General features: G+C 39.9%; 1 protein-coding gene across 1 annotated transcript; it reads left to right on the top strand.

Moving 5' to 3' along the window:
* Positions 1 to 245: 245 nt before the first annotated feature.
* MMGT1 (membrane magnesium transporter 1) lies at positions 246 to 11,371 on the top strand. The gene is made up of 4 exons (XM_058714431.1): positions 246 to 641; positions 4,502 to 4,554; positions 6,523 to 6,626; positions 8,276 to 11,371. The coding sequence occupies exons 1-4, from the start codon at positions 563 to 565 to the stop codon at positions 8,433 to 8,435; spliced, it is 396 nt and encodes a 131-aa protein (XP_058570414.1). The 5' UTR covers positions 246 to 562; the 3' UTR covers positions 8,436 to 11,371.
* Positions 11,372 to 13,202: the final 1,831 nt, after the last annotated feature.

Raw genomic sequence — 13,202 nt, 5'->3', positions numbered from 1 at the left:
TCCTTCAGCAGTGTCGGCTCCCAGAAGGCTGAAGCACTGGACCGGCCGTCAGAAAACACATGAGACTTCTGGAGCGAAAAGGCAAAGCAAACAAACAAACCCCCCTGCCAGGAGTAGAGACCCGGGGCCGCCTTGAACCTCCCCCTCCCGCCCTCTCGCCGCCCCGCCCCTCAAGCCCCACCCCGGCCTCTCCGCAGGCCCCGCCCCTTGCCCCGCGGCCCACGCTCATTTGCTGGCGCCCTTCCGTTCCGCTTCTCCATTGATCCGCTTTCGCTTCTTTCTGCAAGGCTCTCAGCTCAGCGCTGCCCCTCGCGGAGAGGCCGCGCGGCGCAGGCTCGGCTCGTGGTCACTCGCGGACCTTATTCCGTGTCGCTTTCCCCTCCTTCCCGGCATTCCTGCTTCCGCTTTCTCACGGCTCTTTGGTTTTTCCACCTCTAAGGCATTTCGCGCCCAGGGGTTCGGTGACGTCATCTGTCTGCGCTGCGCGGACAGCCGCCCGTGGAAGAAGGAACGGCTTCGCCGCCCTTCGCCTCTTTTGTTGGGCTGCCGCTCCTCCGGAATCATGGCGCCGTCGCTATGGAAGGGGCTGGTGGGCGTCGGCCTCTTTGCCCTAGCCCACGCGGCCTTTTCCGCTGCTCAGCGTAAGTGCCGGGGTGGGGTGGGGGCGAGACCGCGGCCGCTCCTGTGCGGGACTCCGGGGGCGGTGTGTGGGCGCACGCTGAGGGAGTGTCGGACCGAGTTTCCCGGGGATGGTCATTTGAGCCCTTAGAGTTGGGGGTGACTCCGAGAAGCGGCGCGGGGCTTGAGTTTGAGGAGACGGGCACCTGAAATTGCAGCAGGGATGGAAGGGGAAGGGGGTGCCTGGGAGAGGGCTCTGAGCTGGCTGCAGGGTGGGCAAAGAGGGAGGCCGTGGGGCTGCAGGGTGGCCAGAGAGGGAGTTGGCCCGGAATCCGTGACGAGTGATGTCAGATCCAGCGTGGGGCTGAGCAGGCTATAAGTGTCGGCTTGAGGACCTCTGGTGCTCATGGTCCCATGACAGCTAGGCGGACAGCATCTTGGGCGCTCCTGGGCTGTCCAGGCGGAGACTGAGAAGTTAAATGACCGTTTGCCTTGTGGGGGCACTGTGTTGCAGGAGAAAGGGCACTGGACCGGGAGTCTGGAGGGCTGGTTCCGAAAAACTTGCTTTACCACTAAATCTGTATGACCTTGGGCAAGTCATGTCCCTTCTGTGAGCTTTCACTGAGGTGGATTTTAATTCTTGCCTTTCCTGTGTCACAGAGTGGTTGGGAAATTTAAAAGCAAACAAGTAAAAGTACTTTAACATACCAATACGGTTGTATCGTGGAGAAGAAACTTGGAAGGCCAACAGACGAGGTAGTGCAGTCTTTAGACAGCGGATCCGTTTTTAGGTCTTTCTTTTCTAGACCAGGGGTCAGCAAACTCTGGCAGGTGGGCCAAATGCAGCCTCTCTCCTGTTTTTGTAGTCAGCTACACATAGTTTCACATTTTTTAATTTGTTGGGGGAAAAAGCAAAAGAATATCATTTTATGATCCGTGGCAGTTATAAAAAATAAAAAAAAATCTAAGTTTCAGTCTCCATCGATAAAGTTTTACTGGCAGACAGCCACACCCATTCATTTAGGTGTTGCCTGGCTGCTTTCTAAGTGGGGAGTTGAGATGTTGACACAGACAGTGTGGCCTGCAAAGCCTAAAATATTTATTATTTGACTCTTCACGGGAAAAGTTTGCTAACCTCTGTCCTAGCGCACGTGGGCAGCTCATTTAATCCATTGCTATGATCTGTCTGCCTAGCATAATCCTCCCCACAGTAGGTACTCAATAAATTTGTTAAATGAAGGAAGTGAATTTAAAGTTGAACTTTATTCGTTTGCTAGATTACTTCCCATCTTCAGGAGTAAAGTAGAAAATGAAATGTGAATTCCTTCAAAGCTTTAATTTTTTTTCAAGATAAAATCTTTTGTTCTATTTATTATACACAGTTAAAATGACCCAGCTATTTTCACTACTTTTTTCATGCATGTATTATGACATGACATTTGTCTGACAGAAATTCAGTTTTATTTTTTACGTACATTTTTATTTTGAAATTTTAGATTTGCAGAAAAGTTTCAAAGGTAGTACAGAGATACCGTATACCCCTCGCCCAGTTTCCCACATTGGGAACATCTTCTGTTACCGTGGCATATTGTCACAACTGAGAGACTGACGCTGGCATATTACTGTTAACTAAAGTCTAGCTTTTATTTGGATTTTACAAGTTTTTCCAATAAGGTCTTCTATTCCGGGAATCAATCCAGGGTATCACGTTACATTTGGTTGTCTTGTTTCCCCAGTCTTCTCTATTCTGTGACAGCTTCTCCAAAGCTCCAATCTTTAATGATAACAATAACAGCTAACATTCATTACGTGCTTACCATGTGCCAGGCGCTGAACTAAGCACTTTATGTGTATTATATAATTCAGTCCTACCAAAAGCGCTGTGAGGGAGGTAGCTGTTGTTATTATTTCTTTTGAAAGATGAAGAAGTTGAGACGAACATAGCTAGGAAACTTGCACAAACTGACAGAGATGATACATGGCGGGGTCAGGATTCAAAGACAAGCAGTTTGGCTCTAGAGCCTATGTGCTGCACCACTTTATGAAATTCAGTTTCATGTAATTGGTTGAAATTGCTCTGTGCTTAGGTGCTAGAGGTACAGTGATGCCCTGGGGAAGTTCAAAGTCAAGTGCGGAAACAAATGGATCAATAAATAATCACAATAAAGTAATATAGATGCTATGCTGAAAGTACATAAGGATGCTTGGAGATGGGCCGGGGGTGGGAGGTGAGAGACAAGGAGGTTAAGGAACATATCTCAGAGCCTTGCTGCCCAAGTGTGTTTAACAGACCAGCCTCGAGGGAATCACTTGGGAGCTTACTAGAAAGGCAGAAACTCAGGCCCTGCCCCAGAGTTTATTGAATACTAATCTGCATTTTAATAAGATCCTCAGATGATTTGGTTGTGCAGTCCCTTGAGAAGCACTACTGTAGACGAGATTAGGGTACTGTTGAGTTCTGCGTCATTCTGTACAGTTGGCTTCGGCGTTGGAATTTTCAGAGTTCTAGAGCGAGGAGATCATGGAAGTAAGTCCGACTCCTTCGTTTTACAAATGAGGAAATGCCTGGTTAGAGGTAGTGTTAGAGTCAGATTAGCCTTCATGCAAAGAAGAAGGCTGGCTGGGAATCGAACTGACAGTAGGAAGCTAGCCAAACCTATTTTTGGTACTGGCTGGATGTTTCTTTTACACCGGTCCTTATGTTAAACCCATAAGATAAAACTTGAGAAATGTCTGTAAGTGCACTCTTTTAAGGGTCACTACATGTTCCCTGACAGCAGTTTGGGTTTTTTAGTCCACAGCACATTATTAAATAGGGCTTGTGCAAGATTCTTCTAGAGTTAGAGACTCGTGTTTCCGGTGAGATGAGAATGCCTTGTGGCATTTGTCACTGCAGTGGGGCCTCTTTATAATGCTTATGTTGCAAAAAGACTAATATTTACCTTGGAAGCTAATTGTGTCCTGTCAGACCGTAGCAGCGGATAGCAAACTATTGTACTGTAGCAATGCCCATCTTTGCTGCAATGAGCTTTGTTACGGCAGAATGGCTATCATGTATCTTACTTAATCTTCACATTATCCCCATTTTACTGTTGCAGAAACATGGGCAGTTGAAAAATAGATACTGTATTTCTTTGACACTCAGACACACGTCCCCTTCCAAGTCCTTCATTCTAACATTCTGAAATTGAGGTACATGTTACAACTCATGGTGATGGATGTCTTCGGGTTGAATGAGATAAACTCAATGACAGTAAGTTGAGGAGCTGGTTTTATGATCCAGGCTTATCAGCTTCCAAATCCTGATGCTTTTCTTTCCTACCTTGCTGCTTCCTGAGGCTAAGGCAGCAGTGGAATTGTAATTTAATCGGAGAGGCAGAAATTGACATCCTGGAATTTCACCTGTTCTCCCACTGCTCCAACATATTCTGGCAGGAGAAAAACATATCCATACCGGTATTACTTGGTCCATACTATGTGATGGTGGTGCTACTTCAGAGTTGAGATTTTCTGTAGGCTTATTCGTTTTTAAATAATTGTGATTTCTTTGACCCGTTAGCGAAAGAAACAGTTTCAGAGGATTCTAGTTTTCCTATAGTACTGAAAGAAAGAAAAATATATGGTTTTAGGTATTTCTTCCTTGTACTTGCTCACCTTTCACTCTTTCTGTGTTTTATAAGGTGACAAAGCAGGTCGTGATGAAAATAAAATAGTTCAAGATCAGGCTGACTGCCTTAGAAGATAGAGGTTTTTGAGGAATCCGGGATTAGCGTTGCTTTATGTAGCATATAAGTCGGCCGCTTCTTTGGTGTATTGATTTGCTTGCATTTTAAGAAAGAAAAATGGGCTACAATTTCCTTAATGGTATGCTTCTGGTTTATAGATCGTTCTTATATGCGATTAACAGAAAAGGAAGATGAATCACTGCCAATAGATGTAAGTTGGTCATTTATATTCCGTTAAAATATATTTTAAAAATTAGCCACATAGCTTATCATAATTTTTTACTGGTTTTTATTCTCATAAAATTTTGCAGACATGAAATAACATCTGTTCTCTACTTTTTGTCACTCATTGTAAAACCCGAAGATTTGGAAACAAAAGATTTCTGTGTTTGGTTTCTAGAACTGTAGTTTAAATAGTCATTCTTGAAGTTTCTCCGTTCATAGTCTGAGACGAACTTAAAAAGTTGATTATTTGGCTTCATTTTTTAGCAAAGTTCCTTTTTATGTAAAGTTTAAGAACAAGAAAAAGTAACAACATTGTTTAGGGACATATATGTAGGGGGTAAAAGTAAATTAAAAAAAACACACGTGTTGTTGGTTTTTTTTAAGCTAAAATGTTACATTAGTTTCACTCACCCTTTTTATCTTTAAAGGATTGTAAATGACACACTAGTAACTTCTTTGTAACAGAATCAAACAGTATGTGTAAAAAGTAAAACCGACCCTGTACAATAAAAGAGAAGTGACCCCACTGGTCAGCAATTCTGCTTCTACTCCCAACAGTTTGGAGTATGTCAGTGGTTCAGCCCTCTTCCTGTGCACAAACAGTATTATCTTTATTTACATATATACGGTTTTACCTAATCAAAACAGTTTTTCTTTTAAAAAGTTATTATCTCTGTGTGTATATGTATGGTTTTATAATTAGCTCTTTATTACCTAACAGTTTATTGTGACATAATTTCATGATAAGTCATTGATTTACCACATTCTTGTTAATGGTGCCTGTGATTACATTGTATGAAATAGGTCTTGGTACACTGGTGGGGGAATGTAAATTGGTATAACATGTGATATGAGTTTTAATTTAGAAAGTTAAGAGTAATAGCTTGTGGCTAATTTTGACTTTAGTTGTCTGTAATGAAAGTTTTGATAGATGAGACTATTAACTCACTCTCCTATCACCTTTGCTTTGTGGTGGATTAACCCCCCCCCCACCACACATGTATTCATTTATATCTATTTAAAATACCTTGCTGCTGTTTACAAATTGGGAAATTTGGAAAATACAGAAAAATCACAATCAAGAAAATCAAATGTGCCTGTAATCCCATGTTGGTTAATATCAAACATTGCAAGTTTCTGCTTGCACAACCACTTTGGAAAACATTTTGGTATTACCTAATAAAGTTGAACGTGTGTATACTCTCCCCCAGTGGTTCTACTCCCATGTACCAGGAGACATACACCAGGATATCCATACTGACATTTTAAAAGTAACACACAGGAAACAGCCCCCGTAGCCATCAGCAGTGGAATGAATAACTTTTGGAATATTCATAGAATATAAAACATGATGATAATGAATGGACTACAAGGATACATATACTACAATAGGGGTGAATCTCACAAGAAAGTCCAAAAATGGGAAAAAGGAAGCAATATACATTTTAGAGGTACATACATAGCTGGTAAAATTATAAAGAAAAGCCTCAAAAACTGGTTAATCTACAGTTCAGTACAATAGTTCACCTTGAGGGAAGGGTGAAGGATATAACTGGAGAGGGACATGTGGGACTTGAAAGGTACTGGTAGGTTTATTTCTTAAGCTGGGTGGTGGGTCAGGGGTGTTCTTTTTATACTCAATGATATTTAACAATAATACATTTAAAAATTCTTAGTTGCTCTTGGAAGCAGGTAACCGTTGATAACTGAGTTCTGAATGGCTCAGTACCTGTTTGCTATTTGAGAAGACCCAGAAGTATCTTTGCAGCCGATCCACAGAATGTATAGAAGATTTTGGTGTGTCTGAGTTCAAATTATTTAAAGGGAGAATTGACTCCTTGGTAGGACCTGGGAGAAATACTTGTCAGAGGCTAAAAAGAGATGGAGAGAAAATGGCAAAGTTTTATGATAATATTTGTATGTTATTTTATAATCTCAATCTTTATACTCACAGATAGTTCTTCAGACACTTCTGGCCTTTGCAGTTACCTGTTATGGTATAGTTCATATTGCAGGGGAGTTTAAAGACATGGATGCCACTTCAGAACTAAAAAATAAGTAAGTCCTTCCCTTTTCATAGGCATTTAGTTTCATAGGAGTTTTGCTTCATTTACATAATTTAAAATGTATGTTTTCTGGTACATAAAAGTTGGTTTTGTTTTTACATTTTGATTATGCAGCTCGTTTGAGTAGTGAGGTGAAAATACCGAGGCAGTGTTTGATGAGATGGAAAAATGAAAGTCGTATGACAGATTATTGACAGTAGACTAAGATGTGTTATATTTGCTTAAAATTATTTATTGGTTTGACGGATGGAAAGAAATAGATGTATAGGAAGATATCCCCTCAGAAATTGTTTCCTTTCATCCTTCCTCTTTTTCCTTTCCTTTCCTTTCCTTTCCTTCCTTCCTTCCTTCCTCCCCCCCCCCCCCCCCACTCTCTTTATCCACTTGTTCCAGCTCAGTGTTTGGAAGAATAGGGGTTTTCTGTTTCCTCTACCACTTGAACCTGGTCTGTGACATAGACTCTGCTCTCTCGCCCTTTCCTCTTCCTGGACTACAGTATATTTGTTATTTTGCTTTCTTTTTTCTCCTGTACTTCTAAGCTATTTCCTTGAGCTTTGCTTGCTTTTTCTTTTCCATATTTCTTACTGTCATGAAATTATCCTTGTACCTTTGTTCAGTTCCATCTCTGGACTTCACCCACCTTCTTGAACCTGGAAATTTTAACCCTTTACAATGTGTCCTCAGAAGGATTCACAGTGAGCATTTATTTGTTAGAGGAAACCCACCCCCTTGTTACTTTTACTTTTCAATTTACATTTTAAATAGTCACATCTCAGGCTTCCTGTTTTACGTGGGAGTATGCTTGGATTTTTAGGTGGGCTGACTTTGAGATGTGAATTTTTATCGAGGCAGAGTCCTTCTTTCTCCAGGAAAATAATGTTTAAACAAACCAATACTAAAAGCCATACACTTAGGTGTTTGTGAACTTTTTTAGACCATATATATATCTATATATCTATATATCTATATCTATCTATCTATATATATATATATATATATATATCTTGCTGAGAAAATAGAAAGGATACTCTACTATCACCACCCACTGTAGTTCTTACAAAGAGTCTACCAAGAATTGCAGGCAGAGGGCCAGGAAAGAAGTAAAACAGAATGGCATTAAGTAGGTGGTAGCAAAATATATAAATTTAGTAGGTGGTAGCAAAATGTATGAGTTTGGACAACAGAAGGTACAGAAGGGCCAAAAGGAGCTTTTTGTTGTACTTGAAAGATTCTTGGAAACAGATCTGTGAAACGATCGTATTGCTTGAGTAGTGAGGGCCAAATGAAAATAATCAAAGGTAAAATCTGTGTACTGGTTTTTAAAAAAATTTTTGGCATGGCTAGCTAGTGTAAGATTTATAGATGTGATTACAGTTGAGCGATGATTCGTGCTATTATTCATAGAAAGGAATGGCTGAAAGACAAATTTGAGGGCTTTATGTTTCTTTCCCAGGCTTCTTATTTTCCTTGCGCAGGAAAAAGAAATGAAACACAGTATGATTATAGCCTGTTTATAGCCTGATTTCACGGATTTAAACTTAGTTAAGAGCAAATTCATAATTCATTAGAAGCCTGCTTGTTTTCAGATAGGCTTTTTGACAGGTTTATCTAAAGTGGATGCTCTTTGTTTTTTCTTTTAAGGACATTTGACACATTAAGGAATCACCCATCATTTTATGTATTTAATCATCGTGGTCGAGTGCTGTTCCGGCCTTCGGATACAACAAACTCTTCAAATCAAGATGCATTGTCCTCTAATACATCATTGAAGTTACGAAAACTTGAATCACTGCGTCGTTAAGATTTTTACAGATTATAATAACAGGACAGGACACAGAGCTGGAATATTGGAGTTTGGGGTATAAAACACTCCCCCCCCCCATCATCAGTATTTATATTATATTGATTTTTCAGACCTAATTAAAAAGAGTCTATGGCCCTTGTTTGTACACTGTTAATCAAATCATTAATGGAGTATAAGTTATCTGTGAAATGAGTCTTTGAGCTTTCATAGAGAGAATTCTTTTTTCCACTTAAAAGAAATTCCTATCTTGTAAAAGTCACTGTTTTGAACACATTTCTTTGAAAAATGTTGATGATTTTGTAACTATTTATTTTCTTAGATTTCTCTTCTTTTGCACTTGAGTTTTTGGGATCCTTTTGGCAATAATGTGACTACTGCATTTTGCAGCACGAATGATAGTAATGATAGAAAGGTCTTTGGTTCTTAACAACAAATGGACTTCTCTCAAGAGACCAAAATGGTGACTTAGCAGTTTTTCTGACGCCCCCTAAACAGTGGCTCTGCTCCAGCAGATACATGCCAGTTTTTAATTTCTCACGACCTCTCACCCCGCCCCACTCCCGTATACCTTCCCACGTCAGCTGTCTTGTGCCATCACTTCTCTGGGGTTCTGTGTGCAGTGAGCGATTCTTGTGTCCGAAATTCTTTGTCATAAGTAGGTTTAACAAATTCAACTTGCCGTAAAGCTACTTGTGTTCTCTTCATTTATCTGTCAGAAATTTCCCTAACCGATTATGTAGTTTAAGGATAGCTGCAGATAGACCAAAAAGACCAATCATGGTTTCATTAATTATCCTGTCTGCAGAAGAATAGTAATCACAGAAGAAAGCCCATGACTGGTCATTAGCCTGTTTAACTTCTTCGAAGACTCTGTTATTTTACTGCATACTAAACTAGTGGATTAGTAAAACTAAAGGAAAGTTCTCATCGGAGGTCAACTTCCAAGGCCTCGGGACAAATGTGTTTTAAATATTTGGAACTAATACCTTTAATTAAAAACAAGGTCATTTAAGAAATTGTTTTATGGCTTCGGATTTATAGCAGGCTTAGAGTTTTCCATCTTCATTGTGTGCTGCTGAAGGTAAGGATGAGGGTACAGAGGAGACTTTGTTTTTTTTTGTTTAGAAACAGTAATTTTAGGTTCAGGGCAATTTGGCTAGCTCTTTGATCTGCAGGGAGCGTCACATTGTTTTGTAGAGAAGGTTGCTTTTGTTGAACTGTGCAGGTATGAAAACATTGCTTTTGTTGAATTGTATAGGTGCAAAGGGAATAACTGTGCAGATTTGAAAAGGAAATATGCTTTAGGCAAGAGTCGTAAGGTGCCCTTATGCCTGGTGGCATTTTTCCCATTAGAAATGAACCTCAGCTCTTCTATTCTGCCTGGTAACACACAGCCCCAAAGCACGAGATTATTTCGTCATTGAGTTTTTATTGTCGTTTAGTTTTGTTTTGCCAAGCCAGTCTGTCTGTGGAACACTGACTCTGCTCTCTAAGGAGAACAAAGTTAGAAATCTGCTGATAGCCTAGAATAATTTAGAAATGAATGAACAGTGGAATTCAGGGGTTAATGTGGTTATAATGTAAATCAAAATAGTGTGTGAGAAGGCAGCTCCTTATATCAGGCTTGTCTACCATTTCCTCAGGTATGACTTGACTTGCAAGAGCCTCTTTTCTGCTCTGTGGGGGCTGTCTTCCTTTTTTAATATTCACATACCTTCGATGCTGCCATTTAAAGGGTATAGTTCAGTGGTTCTGTAATATATTCACAAAGTTGTATGACCACCACCACCACAGTGAGTTTTAGAACATTTCTGTCACCCCCAAAAGAAACCCTGTACCCTTTGGCAGGCACCTCTGATACCCCACCCCACCTCCCAGTGCCTCCCAGCCCCGGGCAACCACTAATCTGCTTTCTGCCTCTATAGATTTGCCTATTCTGGTCATTTAATACGAGTGGATTCGTACAGTGTCTGGTCTTTTAGTGACTGGCTTCTCGAGTGTAGTTTTGTTGCACGTGGAGTGAGCGCGTCTCCTCCCGAGAACTGTGATTTCTGTGGAAGGAAGTGGTTGGTAAAATCAGTGGATGTGAGTAGGGAGGGCCAGACACTTGCTTGTTTTTTAGTCAGTTTTAGGCTGAATAGTTTTTCCTCGTAATCAGTCACTCATGATCTACTACTATTTACAAGATTTTGGCCAGGCTCTAGAATGGATATTGAAATCTTTGCCTGCCCAGTCAGGAAAGTCCAAGTAAAAATCATGCCAAATATTTTGACAGATAATTGACATAGTTTTCAGGTGCGTCTAACTTTGTTAGCAGGTGTGTATACCTCAAGCCAGATGAGCTTCCCAAATTTCTTCTTTACTTTCCTCCCGTGAATTTCTGTTCCCGTTTTCAAGTATGTACCATAGGACTAAAGCTGATTTGGATGCACCGTAACTGTGCTAAATGAATTAAATTCAGAATTTTATTTATAATACTTTGAGACCGTCCATGACTACCTAGGGTAGTCCAAAAATGTAGTGATGTGAGCTAGTTAAGCCTGCAGGTGACTGCCAGTTTTAGAGACGTTCAGAAGCGTGTACTCAATATTGAAGGCTCGCTAGAATATAGCAAGACACTTCTTAATAACCAGGGAACCAGCCAAATGCTATCGGCTAATGTCCCAGCCACAGACAATGCAGATCGGCGGATTAGAGACCATGATGCTCTGCTAACTCCCTAATGATTGTTTCCTAAGCAGTGTGGCTTATTTTTGAGTGACATGACAGCATCTTCCTGGTTGTATGTGGCCTGTTTCCATGATGTATTGAGTAGTGTTGTTTGTTGTGAACATCAATGCCTGTAACACCAAGCTAAACACCTTCTTTTGGATATGTTTCCTCTCTTTAAATGACCTTGCCCTGCCCAATAAATAAATGATTGTCTCACCCTGTTTTTGGTAGTGGTTTTTGTTTTTGTTTTGTTTTTTAAATATCATTCTCTTCTGCTTCTCTGTCCCCAGAAAAATGTAAGAGCTAATTTTATGACTGTATTTTTTTTTCCAGTGTGATGCTGTTTTACTAAATTCAATGGATACTTCACTTTTTCTTGTACATGTAAAGTCTAATGGCTATTTTGTGTTTTTTTTTTAGAGTCAAAACAGAATGTGTAATCTCACTTATATTTATAAATTATCACGTGCCCTTTGGAGTATAAGAATTTCAGTCCGTGAGTAGCAGTGTCCAATCACCCCATTGCAAATTTGTTATAACTTTATACTTGACATCATTATGATTAAAGCGTCAGGTGGCCAATCGGGAGTCTGATGAAAATCCAGGGGCAAGTTCTGGTTTGTAAAACTTGGCACCTCTCTGGAGTATTTTGAAAACTAACACCACCAGCATTCAATTCTACCTAGGGATATGTCAAAATAACCTACAAATCAAGTACGAAGTTAATATGCACGTGGCAAAAACAACAAATCAGATTGTACAGAAAGGCATGACATTAAAACCTGCCCCCTTCCCTCCCGTGCCTAATGCCCCTCTCCAAAGGTAACCAGCTTAAAGTGTCATGTGTATTTGTTCGGGGATGTCATTATTTGCCAGCAAATGTATATTAAAAAAAATTTTACACTAATGGAGTCAGAATGTATACACTCTTCTGTATCTTGCTATTTTTGCCACCTGTGTCTTGCAAGATCTTTCTGTATCAGGCTATACAGAAATACCTCATTCTGTTTAATGACTGTGTGGCGTTCCAGTGTATGAATGTGTTACGAATGTCGAAACACTCATGGGATCTCAGGTTTTCAGTATTTTTCTATGGTTAAACCATACTCCAGTGAACACTTGTACATATAATGAGATTACACCCACAGGGTTACTTCCTAGCAGTAGGATTGCTGGGTCAAAGGCTATTTTTCACTTTCAGTTAAGTAGTTATTGCCAAATGGTTCTCCAGAAGTCTTTGCCTAGTTATTCTCCCACATATAATGTATAAGAACAATTATTCCCGAGGCCTATGCCGTTGCTGGGTACTAAACTTAAACATCTGATCATCTGAAACTGAATAAGTGATACCTTGCACCTTACTTCAGCTATATTGCATTTTAATAAAGGATATGGGACACATTTTCATGTTTATTGGTTACTTATATTTCATTTTCTGTGAACTGTGTGGTCATGTTCTGCTTTCTACTAGATGCTTTGTTTTTTATTGATTTGTATGAACTCTTTGTAAGCTAAGAAAATTGGTCCATTGTCATATGTTTAGCAATATTTTCCTGAGATTTATTTATTTACTTATTTATGTAGTTAAACTTCTCAGTCTTTAGGGCTTTTGGGATTCATGCCTTGCTTAGAAAGGCCTTCTTTACATTTAAGAATAAATTTAATGTATTTTTCCAGTACTTTTAAGGTTTTTTTTTTAATCTTTAAATCTTTGATTCATTTGGACTTTATTTAGGTAGAAGGAGTGAGGTAAGGGTTCAACATTTTTCTCCCCAAATAGCTGTGTGGTTATCCCAACTCCATTTTTTGACTTTTTTCCCCCATGCTGATTTGAAAAGCCATCCTCATTCATACATTGAATTCATGTATATACTTAGACCTGTTTCTGAGTTCTGAAGTCTGTTGCAAAAATGACCGGGATTTTTCCTACTCATTCATGCATGTTTATATTTCCAGATGGACGTTAGTATCGTTTGGTCCATTTCTAGAATCCTGTTGATTATTTTTCTAAAATTGTATTTTGAAAAATTTCAAACTTACGGGAAATGTGAA

Source organism: Neofelis nebulosa, chromosome X, assembly GCF_028018385.1.
Source record: "Neofelis nebulosa isolate mNeoNeb1 chromosome X, mNeoNeb1.pri, whole genome shotgun sequence".
Lineage (NCBI taxonomy): Eukaryota > Metazoa > Chordata > Mammalia > Carnivora > Felidae > Neofelis > Neofelis nebulosa.
Note: the sequence above shows the minus strand (reverse complement) of the source record. Positions and strands in the feature narration are given on the sequence as shown.